Here is a 16,479-nt window from a genome sequence, read left to right as displayed (position 1 = left end):
TTATGATAGCTGCTGTTAGTTCTATCCCACACACATAGTAGTACATAGTGCGACCAATGACAGAGGCTTTTGTACGAAAGGGATTGGGTGTACCAATATGGCGGCGGTGAAGCGGAATATTCGCTTGGGTGTACAAACATGACGGACTCAGCAAAAAATTTATGTTCCACCTGTAGGGCAGGCATTTCCTGAGGATGCACCCACTATAAAGCCACAACACTAATAATATTACTTCAGGTGAGTTGGGTATAATCCAACCGCCAAAATGGTTGACTGAGCTGGGCGAGGTGCGTTGTCAAGGCGACAGCTTGTAGACACGCCCCTTGACCGTTGATAGTTGTCTGCCGAAACTTCCGCAAAGTCTTCCCGGTGCATTGTGGGAACAGCAGCACCAGATTTCTCTGAATTCGTATCCGGCGCCGCTCAGCAAGATGATGGTGAGTGCACAATCCGCTTCCATCCTCCGCCATCCGCCCGGCCTTGTCTCGCACTCTGTGGCCGGTGCCTCTCCGAGGAAATCTGCGTCTCCACAGCGGTCACTTGTCGGGGATCCGGGGCCACACAAACCCGCAGCGCCTGAACTGAGTCTCGGCCTGACTAGCCACGCCTCTCCGTTATCTCTCTGGTCTGTCACACCCTGCTGGGCCCCAGTCTCCTTGTCTGTCATACTGTGGGTATAGTCAGTGCCCCAGTCTCCTCATTGTCTGTCATACTGTGGGTATAGTCAGTGCCAGTCTCCTCATTGTCTGTCATACTGTGGGTATAGTCAGTGCCCCAGTCTCCTCATTGTCTGTCATACTGTGGGTATAGTCAGTGCCAGTCTCCTCATTGTCTGTCATACTGTGGGTATAGTCAGTGCCAGTCTCCTCATTGTCTGTCATACTGTGGGTATAGTCAGTGCCAGTCTCCTCATTGTCTGTCATACTGTGGGTATAGTCAGTGCCCCAGTCTCCTCATTGTCTGTCATACTGTGGGTATAGTCAGTGCCAGTCTCCTCATTGTCTGTCATACTGTGGGTATAGTCAGTGCCCCAGTCTCCTCATTGTCTGTCATACTGTGGGTATAGTCAGTGCCAGTCTCCTCATTGTCTGTCATACTGTGGGTATAGTCAGTGCCAGTCTCCTCATTGTCTGTCATACTGTGGGTATAGTCAGTGCCAGTCTCCTCATTGTCTGTCATACTGTGGGTATAGTCAGTGCCAGTCTCCTCATTGTCTGTCATACTGTGGGTATAGTCAGTGCCAGTCTCCTCATTGTCTGTCATACTGTGGGTATAGTCAGTGCAGTGCCAGTCTCCTCATTGTCTGTCATACTGTGGGTATAGTCAGTGCCAGTCTCCTCATTGTCTGTCATACTGTGGGTATAGTCAGTGCCAGTCTCCTCATTGTCTGTCATACTGTGGGTATAGTCAGTGCCCAGTCTCCTCATTGTCTGTCATACTGTGGGTATAGTCAGTGCCCCAGTCTCCTCATTGTCTGTCATACTGTGGGTATAGTCAGTGCCAGTCTCCTCATTGTCTGTCATACTGTGGGTATAGTCAGTGCCAGTCTCCTCATTGTCTGTCATACTGTGGGTATAGTCAGTGCCCCAGTCTCCTCATTGTCTGTCATACTGTGGGTATAGTCAGTGCCAGTCTCCTCATTGTCTGTCATACTGTGGGTATAGTCAGTGCCAGTCTCCTCATTGTCTGTCATACTGTGGGTATAGTCAGTGCCAGTCTCCTCATTGTCTGTCATACTGTGGGTATAGTCAGTGCCAGTCTCCTCATTGTCTGTCATACTGTGGGTATAGTCAGTGCCCCAGTCTCCTCATTGTCTGTCATACTGTGGGTATAGTCAGTGCCAGTCTCCTCATTGTCTGTCATACTGTGGGTATAGTCAGTGCCAGTCTCCTCATTGTCTGTCATACTGTGGGTATAGTCAGTGCCAGTCTCCTCATTGTCTGTCATACTGTGGGTATAGTCAGTGCCAGTCTCCTCATTGTCTGTCATACTGTGGGTATAGTCAGTGCCAGTCTCCTCATTGTCTGTCATACTGTGGGTATAGTCAGTGCCAGTCTCCTCATTGTCTGTCATACTGTGGGTATAGTCAGTGCCAGTCTCCTCATTGTCTGTCATACTGTGGGTATAGTCAGTGCCAGTCTCCTCATTGTCTGTCATACTGTGGGTATAGTCAGTGCCCCAGTCTCCTCATTGTCTGTCATACTGTGGGTATAGTCAGTGCCAGTCTCCTCATTGTCTGTCACACTGTGGGTATAGTCAGTGCCAGTCTCCTCATTGTCTGTCACACTGTGGGTATAGTCAGTGCCAGTCTCCTCATTGTCTGTCACACTGTGGGTATAGTCAGTGCCAGTCTCCTCATTGTCTGTCATACTGTGGGTATAGTCGGTGCCAGTCTCCTCATTGTCTGTCATACTGTGGGTATAGTCAGTGCCAGTCTCCTCATTGTCTGTCATACTGTGGGTATAGTCAGTGCCCCAGTCTCCTCATTGTCTGTCACACTGTGGGTATAGTCAGTGCCAGTCTCCTCATTGTCTGTCATACTGTGGGTATAGTAAGTGCCAGTCTCCTCATTGTCTGTCATACTGTGGGTATAGTCAGTGCCAGTCTCCTCATTGTCTGTCATACTGTGGGTATAGTCAGTGCCAGTCTCCTCATTGTCTGTCATACTGTGGGTATAGTCAGTGCCAGTCTCCTCATTGTCTGTCATACTGTGGGTATAGTCAGTGCCAGTCTTCTGTACATTGTCATGTGCTGGGCAGTGCCAGTGTCTATGTGTCAGACCTTGTACTGCTGCTGCCAATCACCTGTATAGTTTGTCAGACCCTGGGTGCTTCACTAGCGCTGGGTGGCATCGGCCTGGTACCTCAGTCTGTTCTTCTGATTTCGGAATGGGAACCATCCTTAGTGGTTGTTCACCTTTAAATTAACTGTTAGTATAATGTAGAGAGTGATATTCTGAGACAATTTGCAATTGGTTTTGATTTTTTATTATATGTTTGTTTTGAGTTATTTAGCTCTTTATTCAGCATATCCCCAGTTTGCAATTTCTGCAATCTGGTTGCTAGGGTCCAAATTCCCCTAACAACCAGCACTGATTTGAATAAGAGACTGGAATATGAATAAGAGAGACCTGAATAGAAAGATGAGTAATAAAAAGTAGCAGTAACTATTAGGGATGCACGGAATCCACTATTTTGGTTTCGGCCGAACCCCTAAATCCTTATTGAAAGATTTGGCCGAATACCTAACTGAATCCTAATTTGCATATGCAAATTAGAGGTGAGAAGGGGAAACATTTTTTACTTTGTTTTGTGATTAAAAGTCACACAACTTCCCTCCCGCCTCTAATTTGCATATGCAAAATAGGATTCTAAATCGGTTCAGCCTGCCAGATCGATTCGGCTGATTCCGAAAACGGAGACCAATTGAAAATCAGCCATTCAAAGGGGATGGTCACCTTCAAACACTTTTTCATTTCAGTTGGTTTCAGATAGAGCAGCAGAAATAGACTTTTTCCAATCTCTTTCTATTTTCTATTTGTGACCGTTTTTCAAATATTGAAGTGTGAAGTGTCATTTTTCACCTTCTAAAGCTGATCTTGGAGGGGAGGTCGCCGACTCTTTAAAGTAGATATATAGGATAAATGAAAAAACCCTAATATAAAGTGTTGCATTTAGATGGTGCTAAAAATTATCTTTAAAAATAGCCCCTTTATTGGAGCTCCCTATAGATGTTCTCTGCTCCCTGTCTGTGTTTGCCAGAAGCACAATAGGAGAGGGACAGCCAATCACAGCCCTGCAGTCACACAAGCACAGACAGGCTTCAGTTCCCTATCAGGTCCTGCTAGCTGCTGATTGGTTCCTGTCCTACAGTGCAGTGAGCTGAGTGCACATCCTGGGAATTCAGGGAGCAGGAAGTGGAAGAGGAGGGAGGGATTATTAGGGGGTTTTGCAGAAATATTCAATAAATCAGCCTGAAACAACTTTAAGCACAATTTTTCTTTATTTAAATGAGTATAAAGCACTAATACTACACTAAATGTCTCCTTTAACTGTTTTTAAATTGATACATTTTGTTGATCCATGTGTTTGTCCCTGCTGAGCAGAATCCCTGAGTTTCATTAAAGGCAGCTGTTTGATTTGATACAATAGTTACTAATATTCTGACACAGATACTGCTGTGAACTGTAGCAACGGAACTGTAGCAACGGAACTGTAGCAACGGAACTGTAGCAACGGAACTGTAGCAACGGAACGGTAGCAACTGGTAACTGTTCAGATGCTCCTGGATCACTGAGCTGCCAGACTGAAACACCAGAGAAACGAACATTAAACTTTAAACTTAAATTTCGGAAAAACTATAGAAAATGGAAAGTAATTGAAAAATGTCATTATTTCTGGTGAACAATCTGAAAACAACTGAACTGAAAAAAAGTGTTTGGAACGTAAACAACCCCTTTTTAACATTGATTTCTGCTGTGATGGGAAAAGCACATTTATCAGACAAGTTGCGGTTGGTCATGAATGTTTCTCTGCACTGATGAGGAATCCCTGTCCCAAAGAACCATGAAGACTATTGGGGTATCCTCCATGGGATGGTTTATAATGGGGTGGTTTATAATGGGGTGGTTTATAATGAGATCCAGTTAGGGAAGGGTACTGGTGCCACCCAGCTCTGGCACTGCCCACTAGTCATTTGGGCTTGTTATGGCTCTGTTTAGTGAGTCCACACACCTGTCATTGAGTGGGTTCTCAGGAGTGGGACTTACACTCTTGATGTTCTCTCTCTTGCAGCCCACACCTGTTATTCTGCTGAAGGAAGGCACAGACACTTCTCAGGGGGTCCCCCAGCTTGTGAGTAACATCAATGCCTGTCAGGTGATTGCAGAGGCCGTGCGCACCACCCTGGGGCCCCGCGGGATGGACAAACTCATTGTTGATGATAGAGGTGAGTCACGTATCAGAGACACTGGTGGGGGAGTTTTAGTAGCAGTGTTTGTGTCTGCACCAGCCACATCTCTGCCCCGTTAATTAGGTGCCATACATGGGTGCTGCCAGTGTGCAAATCCCTGGGACATTACTGCACATGAAATACTGACTGGCTACTAAATACAATCAAAGCAGCCGCATCCACACAACTGTGACCACTTTATTTTGGGTGCAGTTAAAAGCTTCGGACAAGCTCCCTCTACTGGCCATAGAAATTACCTGCATCAAAAGCCTGACCCTCCTCTTTGTCACAGAACTTGGATCACTTCAGTTGACTGATAACCGATTGGTCTAACAAGTATCTATCTGTCTGGGGGTGCCGGGAGTTATTCACGCTGTATAATAGTCATTTTCTTTATAATTTCCTTTAGGCAAAGCCACAATTTCAAACGATGGCGCCACAATCCTGAAGCTCCTCGATGTGGTTCATCCTGCAGCCAAAACTCTAGTGGACATTGCCAAGTCTCAGGATGCAGAGGTGAGTTGCTCCGGCCTCCTCCTTGTGATTCAGGGTCACAACTGGAGAATAATGAAGCAAATGGGCCAATGCAGCAAAGGGTCAGGCTGGGCGAGCGATGGATTCCTGTTTACAGCTGCTCTTTGTTGATGTTTAAAGGAGAAGGAAATGCTAAAATTAAGTAAGCTTTATCGGAAAGGTCTATAGAAATGCACCAGTAAACCCTCAAAGTAATGCTGCTCCGAGTTCTCTGTCCTCTGGGCTTCTGTATCAGACTTCCTGTTTTCAGCTTAAACCTCCAGGGCTGGGGCTTGAGCATGCTCAGTTTGCTCCTCCATCCCCTCCCTGCTGTAATCTGAGCCCAGAGGTATGAGTGAGCAGGGAGAGACTTGGGCAGGAAGTGATGTCACAACAAGCTGATATGGCAGCTGCTATCCTAAACAAACAGAGAGCTTCTAGAGCTGTTTACTCAGGTATGGTAAAGCTTTCTACAGAATAAATAGTGTTATAGCTTGTACTATTGTGGCTAATCAATTCCTAATAAAATACTTTGGTAGCTTTCCTTCTCCTTTAATTGTGACTGGTGATTGTAAGATGAACAGCCTGTAGGTAACTGTGAGTATTGTTTCAGGTGGGAGACGGCACCACCTCTGTTACCCTGCTGGCAGCGGAGTTTATGAAACAGTTGAAGCCGTATGTGGAGGAAGGACTTCACCCTCAGGTTATCATCCGGGCTTATCGCTCCGCCACACAGCTTGTGAGTATCATATTTCTCTAGTAGTGTCTCCTACTCCAGGGCTTCCCTCAGTACCACACTCACACACACGTACACACACACTTCTTCTGGGCAACCTCCATTGTTTTACTGGCAAATGTCTGACTGTCCAACCAAAAGAGAGAAATTCACCGGTACACAAGACGGTCGTGTGTGTGTGTGTGTGTGTGTGTCCCCATACCCCAGGGTTAGCAACTTCTTTTAATACATTGTAACTTTACCCAACATTATATTAACCTTCCACGGACTTTATTGTGATTATGTTTAACACTTGGACATTGGTAACATTAACTTTGCTATATTGGACTTTTCTCCATGGGACTTTTTTCACACTTTTTTTTTTTTTTTTTTTTTCATTTAACTTTTTCATTGGACTTTTGTTAGGACTTTCACAGCCTTATTTTTTGGAGGGTAGGGGTTAGGTTACATTTCTGCATCAATTATGCTTATCCGTTAATAGTGCTGCTCCAGCAGTGAACTGCACTGAAATCCATTTCTCAAAAGAGCAAAAATGGGGGCTAGATATATTGTCAGTTTGCCAGCTGCCCCAGTCATGTGACTTGTGCTCTGATAAACTTCAGTCGCTCTTTGCTGCTGTATTGAAAGTTGGAGTGATATTGAGTAGGAGAAACAGCAACCTGCCAGAAAGCAGTTCCATCATAAAGTGCTGGCTCTTTCTGAAATCACATGACCAGGCAAAATGAGATGCACCTACACACCAATATTACAACTAAATACACTTGCTGGTTCAGGAATGAAAATTTATATTGTAGAGTGAATTATTTGCAGCGTAAACAGTGTAATTTAGAAATAAAAACTACATCCTAAAAATCATGACAGAATCCCTTTAAATACTTTCTACACCGCGGTTCTCAACATGTTTGATGGGCGTGGCCCTGAAAACGTTGCACTTCCGTATTATTACACGGCAAGGGCTTGCTCTGCAAACAGAAGTCTTTTGTGCTGGTGAATTTCTTTCTCTTGGCTACTTGGAGGTTGCTGCACCGTCTATCGTTGTGCACCAAACTACATATACTGGGTGAAATAAGAGTGAAGTTAGGAGGAGCCGTTGCTCCACACGTTCCTGTTGTGACTGTCCAACCAAACCTATCAGGCAGCATTGGCACACGCTGACCCCTTAGAACCAATGGCACTTACCATTAAGCAGGAGGTGGTATTTGTAGTTGAAGGTTATGGGAATATTAGTGATTTTATCATGTCTTTGGGCCTCATTTGAAGTCCTATCTTGTGTTGATTGGCGGTTTCAAGTGTCTCCAAGAAACTGCCCCGTGGCAGTAGCCTAAATCTAACAACAGCCAAAGCAAAAAGTTCCCCTTGTTGGCCCTGCTATTTATAATATTTGCTCCCTTTGCCTTTAAACGATATGATGTCACGGCTTGTAAAAACTAATGGTGGTCTCTCTTGCCTGCAGGCTGTCAGTAAGATAAAGGACATTGCAGTGACTGTGAAGAAAGAAGATAAAGAGTAAGTTTATATTTACCTATGGAATATTGATAAGATTACAGTGCAGAGAATCGGCCCATGGGGAGGTTGGATTCACTTACCCAGGGAGGGGTCTTGTCTGGCCATGGGAAAGAGAGCAGCCCAGGATGAGAAAGTACAGAGAATCAGAGCTTGTGCTGATGTGCAGTCCCTTATCAGGAATCTGCTCTATTCTGGATTGGATTCTCTATAGGGCAGATGCAAATTGCTCCATGTTTTGCCCCAAGTGGACCTGGACTTTGGATTTCCAGGGCGTTCAGTCATAAAACGTGTGTTTTGGAATATTTGTTTATTCTGCTGAAAATGTAATTGAACCATCACTGTTCTAGAGATAAATGTTCTATGGATAAGTTTACTATTGCTGTCAGTTTGACTGCCATATTTTCCTTACATAGAGAACAGCGCAGCCTGCTGGAGAAATGTGCAGCCACTGCCCTGAGCTCCAAGCTCATCGCCATGCAGAAAGATTTCTTTGCTAAAATGGTAGTGGATGCCGTCTCCTTATTGGATGATCTGCTGCAGCTGAAAATGATCGGCATCAAGAAGGTCCAGGGTGGTGGTGCCTTGGAGGTGAGTGATACAAGTGCAATTTCATGTGCCTTGGAATGTAGATGTTTGGTTTGAGGTGAGTACATTGAGGGTAGTGGGTTATAGTTTCTGGGAGAATCTCCCAAGTGGCAAATGTACAGAGCAACGGTCAGCCATATCCTTTTCCCAAAATGTATTTAGGAGGGGCATGTTGTTCCCTATCTGTCTTCATGCCTTTCTTTTCTCCCTTCAGGATTCTCACCTGGTGGCTGGAGTCGCCTTCAAAAAAACCTTCTCTTATGCAGGCTTTGAAATGCAGCCCAAGAAATACCAATCCCCAAAGATTGCTCTTCTGAATGTTGAGCTGGAATTAAAGGCAGAGAAGGACAATGCTGAGGTCCGGGTCAACAACGTAGAGGTAATAAACTTTTGCTCAGGAACCGTCTGTTGTGGCCGTTTCTCCTACCGTGACATTTCCTTGTTCTCGAGACAGTGTCGTTAGTGGGAAAACTGATAAAAAAAAACTTAGTTCTTGCCCTCCTACTGTATAGTCTGGAGTATATTGGGAATGGGGTCAGGCATGTCTTATGTGTAGTACATCTGTCCCTGGCACTGACTCTGTGCTGCTGCTCCTGACAGATTTAAAGGTGACGGGTAGGGTGGTGCTTCATTTGGAGATGGGATTTTATACTGATTTATGGACATACATTAATTTCCTTGGTTCGGAGGATGCAGGCACAATAGAGACTAAATGTCCAAGAATTCCTTTTATAGGAGAAGATAAGGAAGCAGGGCTGACCGGCACTCGAACTGATCCACAAGACCAGAGATATTCAGTTAAAGAATAAATTTATTGGTAGAAAAGTTAAAAATATAGCTTCATCTCCATCCACTCTTCCTTTTTTAGGGGCAGTGGCTCCGGCTCAGAGCCTTCCCCTTATAGCCCTACATCTTCCAACATAATTATTCCAAAAGGGTTTGCAGGCTTTCTGTTCCCACCTATTAGGGGTTCTGTCCCATCTTCTCCATATGCTCCCACTACATATTGGGGGGAATTCACAAAAGTGCTCATATTGAGACAAAATAAAAGTGGAGATAAGTGTCAGATTTGCCACCGAATTCACAGTGTCAGATTTGCCACCGAATTCACAAACCTTTATCTCCACTTGCGAATTTGTCTTTTAAACAGACAGTTTTTTAGATTCTGTCTTTTGCACAACATTTTTTCTGAATTTGTCTTCAGCCTTTACTACACCTGTCAGACATCAAATTGGATTTTTTTGGGGAGGGGGTTTATTTAACCTTTTTTTCAGGCTTTCTAAATCTGCCTACATGTTTGTGTAATTCCACTTCTGTAACAAGATATTGGGATTTGTATCAGAAATATGTTTTATTGTCTTAGGTCAAGTGTCTAATTGCTGCTAAAACTAAAATAATTGGCTGGGAGGTTTTTACTTTTCCTTTAGATAATATATTCATTCAAATTGCCAATATTGCCTCATTCATTAAGATAAAACTATTAAAATAATACAAGCGTGAGTTGAAAACTTTTTACAAATAAAATTGTATAAAATACACTTTTTTTGTTTAATCAGTGTTTTACTTGTTTTGTTAATGAGGCTTTTACACCTATAGGGTTAGACACAACCTTGTGCCCTGATCCCTATTAATATGATAATAATTCCCCAATGGGGCACCTATAAGAGGTGTGAAATTCACTTTTGTGAATTCCCCCCATTGTCTCTGATTAGTAAAAGAAGACAGAGCCTGAATGGTTGTTAAACTGGCCACAGACGCAAAGATCTGATCGTACGAATCAATGTATGATCGGACTTTCCCATCTCCCGACCTGCCACTAATCATAAAGATCAAAGTCTTACCATTCAGAAGTACCATATATACTCGAGTATAAGCAGAGGTACCTAATTTTACCTACGAAAACTGGGAAAACTTATTGACTCGAGTATAAGCCTAGACACAACTACAGCCCTGTCTCCCAGCAGCGCACATTCCACCAAAGCGACCCCCCCAGCGATCAACCAGACTTCTTTGCAAAGTTGATGGTGACAGAGAATTGCCAAACGGATTACTGTGTGTATTGTCCCACTGTCCCACTACCATGTGCAGAGGCTGCTGTTTGATATTGCCATCACTGTTAATCCTTCATATAACCAACAGAGGGCGCTGTGTGATATTGCAGTCACTGTTATTCTTTCATATAACCAACAGAGGGCGCACTGTTATTCATATGACCAACAGAGGGCATTGTGGGATATTGCAGTCTCTCCCCAAGCGAACTGTTGGTATAGGAATGATTAAAAGTGACTGCAATCTCAGCTACTGCCCACTGACTCGAGTATAAGCCGAGGTAGACTTTTTCAGCACATTTTGGATGCTGAAAAACTCGGCTTATACTCGAGTATATACGGTAGTAAAAGAACAGATCAGCCGATGTTCTGCCCCTGACGGCAATCGTACGACAGTTATGTCTGACCAAAGCCAGTAACAGTCTCCCTCTGAAAATCGTATGATCGGCAATACACGCAGAGATATTACATGTGTCGTTTTTATGGATTTTTGAACCTTTGTTTTTCTGCAACGACAGAACCACCAGTAACTAGAGGCCTTGTGTGTCTTTAAATTCATTTTGTGCCATTTAGTGTTGTGTTCCCAGATTAACACGTGTGTGTGTGTGTCCCTTGCAGGATTACCAGGCGATCGTAGATGCAGAGTGGAATATTCTCTATGATAAACTGGATAAGATTTACAAGTCCGGAGCCAAAGTGGTCCTCTCCAAGTTGCCCATCGGGGACGTCGCCACCCAGTATTTTGCTGACAGAGACTTGTTCTGTGCAGGGCGAGTCCCAGAGGAGGATCTCAAGAGAACCATGATGGTAAGAGTAGCACCTGCATGAAGATCATGTCGTCTCATCTGCTGTTCCTATTACAGCTTTTATTCTGTTGCTATGCTTGGTTGACCCAGCGACAGCAGTATAACTATAATACTAGGGAGCTGCGGATCTTTGCAAATGCCACTGTTTTAATTAATTACATCCTTTAATAAACGTTTTATTATTCCTTTAACAAAGGTTTCCCTTTTTTAACATTTTTTAATCAATTTCCTTCTTAATACCACCCAGACATTCCTTCGTAGTAGAGTGCTTTGCAAATGGCTGACTTAATCAGCCAATCGGAGAAGAGGAAATTTGTCAGCATTTCACAGCATGAGCGTGGTTGACTTTAAAGGAGAAACAAACCTGTACTAGACAAACCCTACCCCCCCATCCTGCGTAGACCAACCTCCCCCACAGCCTAACTGCCCCCCCCCAGGCAAATGCCCCTAATTTTTCACTTACCCCTCTGTGCAGCTCTGTCCCCCGCAGTTCACCGCAACCATCTTCTTTTTTTGGTCTTCTACGGAATCTGATTGGAGTTTCGACGCATGCGCAGTTGGAGTAAATTTCCGGTTACGAATGACTTGTGCATGCACCAAACGTCCCGAAAATTTCCGGAAATTTTTTTGTCTTTCGGAGCATGCGCAGTCATTTGGGAACAGAAAACTTCTCCAGTTGTGCATGCGCCGAAACTCTGCTCCGATTCTGAAGAAGACCAAAAAAAGAAGTTTGTGTAAGTATACAAATGTCTCTTTGTAGTACAGATTTGTTACAAAAATCCACATTTATTAGTGTTGGAGATGGTACACAAGGTTAAGCTAGATAATATATCATGTGCCTAGTTGTTGTTCCATTGCAAGGTGTGTGTGATTAGAGAAGTCATGTGACTGTTGTCATTTCAGGCGTGTGGAGGTTCCATACAGACCAGCGTCAATGCCCTGACGGATGATGTGCTGGGTCATTGCGCTTTGTTTGAAGAGGCTCAGGTTGGAGGGGAGAGGTGAGGCTTTATAATACACACAAGCCATGAATATCCTGTAAATCATATCCTTATAAACGGCGAGTAGTGATGTCATTTTGGTCACATGACTCACTGAAACTTGTATATTACAATAAATAAAGTCCACCTTGTTGGAAAATATGAGGATATTAGAAGTCATGACCTGTAACTTATAATAACCTTATATTTTACAATAGGGGGCACTTTATTTATTATATAATGCCCGTGTCCATGCAAATAATCTTCATCTTCCAGCCTGTTTCACTGTGACCCACGAGCAGCATTTAAGTAAGACTTGGTGCATTACACCCCTTGCACACGGAGATCTTTAAAAGAGTTCATGTGCAGTGTCCCCGGCTTGTACAGAACAATACAAATGGCTGCATTGCTCATTACAGATACAACTTCTTCACTGGCTGCCCAAAGGCCAAGACTTGCACCATCATTCTGCGCGGTGGAGCTGAGCAGTTCTTGGAGGAGACAGAAAGATCTCTGCATGATGCCATTATGATTGTACGGAGAGCTATCAAGGTACGACTCGTCTCCTAGGAATCACAAGGCTGCATTTGGTTGCTATGGGTTACTAGACCTTGTACATTACATAAATGTTTTAATTTAGAAATGCCTCTGCATGTGCAATAACAAAATATCAAGTTTTTTTTTATTTTCACGTGCTCTAGTTCCTCCACGTAACACACACACTTATTGCTTTGCAGAATGACTCTGTTGTAGCTGGAGGAGGAGCCATTGAAATGGAGCTTTCCAAGTACCTGCGGGATTACTCCCGGACTATTCCTGGCAAACAGCAGCTTCTGATTGGCTCCTATGCCAAAGCTCTAGAAATAATCCCCCGCCAGCTCTGTGACAATGCCGGCTTTGATGCCACCAACATCCTTAACAAGCTGAGAGCAAAGCATGCCCAGGTAAGTCTGAGAGACTGCGGGAGAAATAGTCTCATAAATATCTATATTAATAAGTATTTCCTTGGCCTTATACATTTTACTAATTGCATCTCCTCTCCTTAAACCTACATTTTATAATGGAACTGACCCTTATAATACATGAGTGATACTCAGTTCCCTGTATAACTCAGCCTGCAGCCTTGTGTCTTTATATGGTCACAGAACAACCCCTCAGTGACTTCTAATATCCTTATCATTTACAGTAGGGGGTACATTATCCCTTATAATACATGAGTGATACTCAGAGTTCCCTGTATAACTCAGCCTGCAGCCTTGTCCCTTTATATGGTCACAGAACAACCCCTCAGTGACTTCTAATATCCTTATAATTTACAGTAGGGGGTACATTATCCCTTATAATACATTAGTGATACTCAGAGTTCCCTGTATAACTCAGCCTGCAGCCTTGTGCCTTTATATGGTCACAGAACAACCCCTCAGTGACTTCTAATATCCTTATCATTTACAGTAGGGGGTACATTATCCCTTATAATACATGAGTGATACTCAGAGTTCCCTGTATAACTCAGCCTGCAGCCTTGTGCCTTTATATGGTAACAGAACAACCCCTCAGTGACTTCTAATATCCTTATCATTTACAGTAGGGGGTACATTATCCCTTATAATAGAGGTCCCTGAGCTGTATAACTATATTATGTTGTGTTTTGCTGGTTAACACTGGGGATATTTTCAGGGAGGAATGTGGTTTGGAGTGGATATAAACAATGAAGACATAGCTGATAACTTTGAGGCGTGTGTTTGGGAGCCGGCCATAGTGAAAATCAATGCACTGACCGCTGCTTCTGAAGCCGCCTGCCTCATCTTGTCTGTGGACGAGACCATCAAGAACCCACGATCCTCAGCAGATGGAGCTCCGGCTGGGCGTGGCCGTGGGAGACCACATCACCACTGAAATCTCTAGGTCACGGCACTGCTGGGTTGAAACCATGGAAAATGGTGAACGTCCCAGTTTCATTAAGTACAGACACTGATGAACTGCTCTTGGCTCCTTGTAGTTAACGACCTGCTGCAGAAGGAACACAAACATGGCAGCTGATGCAAGTGAGTGGCGGCCATTTATTTGTGCTGCTTTATACAGGGGCCACTTACTTCATATGGAGTGACGACGGTTGTTCCATTAGTTGTATGTGTCCTTGTTACAGCAGTGTAGGAAGGATTGAAGTCAAGCGTAGAACATGATGATGATGAGGAGGAGGAGGAGATGCTTGAGGTAGTTGCCTGTGGTTCCTCACTGCTCTGTACTGCCCTCAATCCACTTACCTGTTCTGTTACTGTATTTATTTCCATTCAGCAAACGCTACAAAGCTAATAAACGCTCTTCCTTCAATTAAAGATCCACGTTTGGTCTTTCTTTCTGCAAATTCCTACATCTGAGGTTGGATTCAGGTCAGTCGAGTTTCAATAGGATCATTAGGTTTCCATTGGCCGACACTGTCCTTGGATGTGATTGGTCCCTTGTGGGGAGACCTGACTGATCTCAAGTGAACACTCTATGATAAATATGGCTGAGTATTCTACTCTCACACTGAACTCTCAGTCACCAAGTTCTCTCCTTGTCTCACAGAGAGACACTCAACACTCTACACGTTTACATAGACTCTCCATTGGCCTTCATTACAAATAGTCCTCAAGTAAAAATCTAAATTCTCTTTTATCCTAAATCTAAATCCAATCAGTTGCTGGCGGGAGAAACACAGACCTGAGAGCAACACGATCTCCTTTATTCCACATCTTCTCTTCATTCCCCATGATTGGCTAATAGAGCTGTAACCAGAGAGACTGTCGTTTATTAGACATATAATACACAAAAGCCATGAAATCTTGTAAATTATATCCTTATAAACGGTGAGTTCTGATGTCATTTATGTCACATGACTCACTGAAATTTGTGTATTATAATAAATAAAGTACCCCCAGTTGTAAAATATGAGGATATTAGAAGTTACCTCGGAGTTCCATGACCTGTATAAAAACACTCGGCCTTCGACCTCGTGTTTTTATATGGTCATAAAACTCCTCGGTAACTTCTAATATCCTTATATTTTACAAGAGGGGAACTTTATTCACTATTATTAATATTTTTTATGCTCGCTATGAATTATGACTTATCAGTTAACGCTAAGGTCTGTTTCCATTTTATGTCCGATGATAATCCCGCAAGGTGAAGTCCATTACTGTCCTCGAGTAAATACAGGTATGGGACCTGTTATCCAGAATGCTGTGGACCTGGGGTTTTCCGGCTAACTGATCTTTCCGTAATTTGGGTCTTCATACCTTAAGTCTACTAGAAAATCATATAAACATTAAATAAACCCAATAGGCTGGTTTTGCTTCCAATAAGGATTAATTATATCTTAGTTGGGATCAAGTACAAGCGACTGTTTTATTATTACACAGAAAAAGGAAATCCGTTTTAAAAATTTAGATTATTTGAATAAAATGGAGTCTATGGGAGACAGCCATTCCGTAATTCGGAGCTTTCTGGATATCGGGTTTCCGGATAAGGGATCCTATACCTGTATATCATTCTATTTTGCTATTTCGCCTCTAACTGAGGGGTTACATGTTGTGTCATTGTAACTTGGTGCAAATGTTACCCTGTTAGATGAGGATCCCTAGTAACAATCATATCTTGCTGGATGACCTTAAAGGAGAACTAAATCCTAAACATAAATGTGGCTAAAAATGTCATAATTCATATAGTGAACTTATTGCACGAGGCTAAAGTTTGAGCTTGTCAATAGCAGCAATGATCCAGGACTTCAAACTTGTCACAGGGGGTCACCATCTTGGAAAGTGTCTGTGACACTCACATGCTCAGTGGGCTCTGATTGGCTGTTGAGAAGCTAAGCTTAGGGCTCGTCACTAATTATCCAGCAGAAAATGAGCTTCCCTGGCTGTAATATAAGCTGATGCTACAGGTTTGCTGATTATTAAATTCTGATGCTAATTGCACTGGTTTCTGTGCTGCCATGTAGTAATTATGTGTATTAATTACTAATCAGCCTTATATTGTGACATTTCTATTCTATGTGTACTGTATATTGTGAGTGGCTCCCTAAGCTCAGTAAGTGACAGCAGCACAGAGCATGTGCATTCAGGGCCGCCATTAGAAATCACGGGGCCCCGTACAACAACATTTTCGGGGCCCCCTGGACCCCGCCCACCCCAGATCCCGCCCACTTCACCACCCAGACATCAGCACTAAAAAAGGTAAACCCCCCCCACACACAAGTTATAAGTCAATAGCGAAGGAAGGGTGGTGCGGGAGTAAGCCGGCAGCCATTTCAATAAGGGGGTCTGCTCCTCCCTCGCAGACGCTGACTGTTATACAGAACGGAGTAAAGCAGG

General features: G+C 43.6%; 1 protein-coding gene across 3 annotated transcripts; it reads left to right on the top strand.

The window, feature by feature from the left end:
* The first annotated feature begins 280 nt into the window (after positions 1–280).
* cct7.L (chaperonin containing TCP1 subunit 7 L homeolog) lies at positions 281–14,460 on the top strand. 3 transcript variants are annotated; one of them, XM_018248538.2, is made up of 12 exons: positions 281–437; positions 4,794–4,947; positions 5,360–5,466; positions 6,077–6,202; positions 7,653–7,705; positions 8,119–8,293; positions 8,505–8,669; positions 10,957–11,145; positions 12,048–12,145; positions 12,544–12,676; positions 12,862–13,068; positions 13,802–14,460. In XM_018248538.2, the coding sequence occupies exons 1-12, from the start codon at positions 432–434 to the stop codon at positions 14,018–14,020; spliced, it is 1,632 nt and encodes a 543-aa protein (XP_018104027.1). In that variant the 5' UTR covers positions 281–431; the 3' UTR covers positions 14,021–14,460.
* The last annotated feature ends 2,019 nt before the right edge of the window (positions 14,461–16,479 follow it).

This window comes from Xenopus laevis, chromosome 1L (assembly GCF_017654675.1).
Source record: "Xenopus laevis strain J_2021 chromosome 1L, Xenopus_laevis_v10.1, whole genome shotgun sequence".
NCBI classification, from domain to species: Eukaryota; Metazoa; Chordata; class Amphibia; order Anura; family Pipidae; genus Xenopus; species Xenopus laevis.
This window is presented reverse-complemented; position numbering and strand designations above follow the sequence as displayed.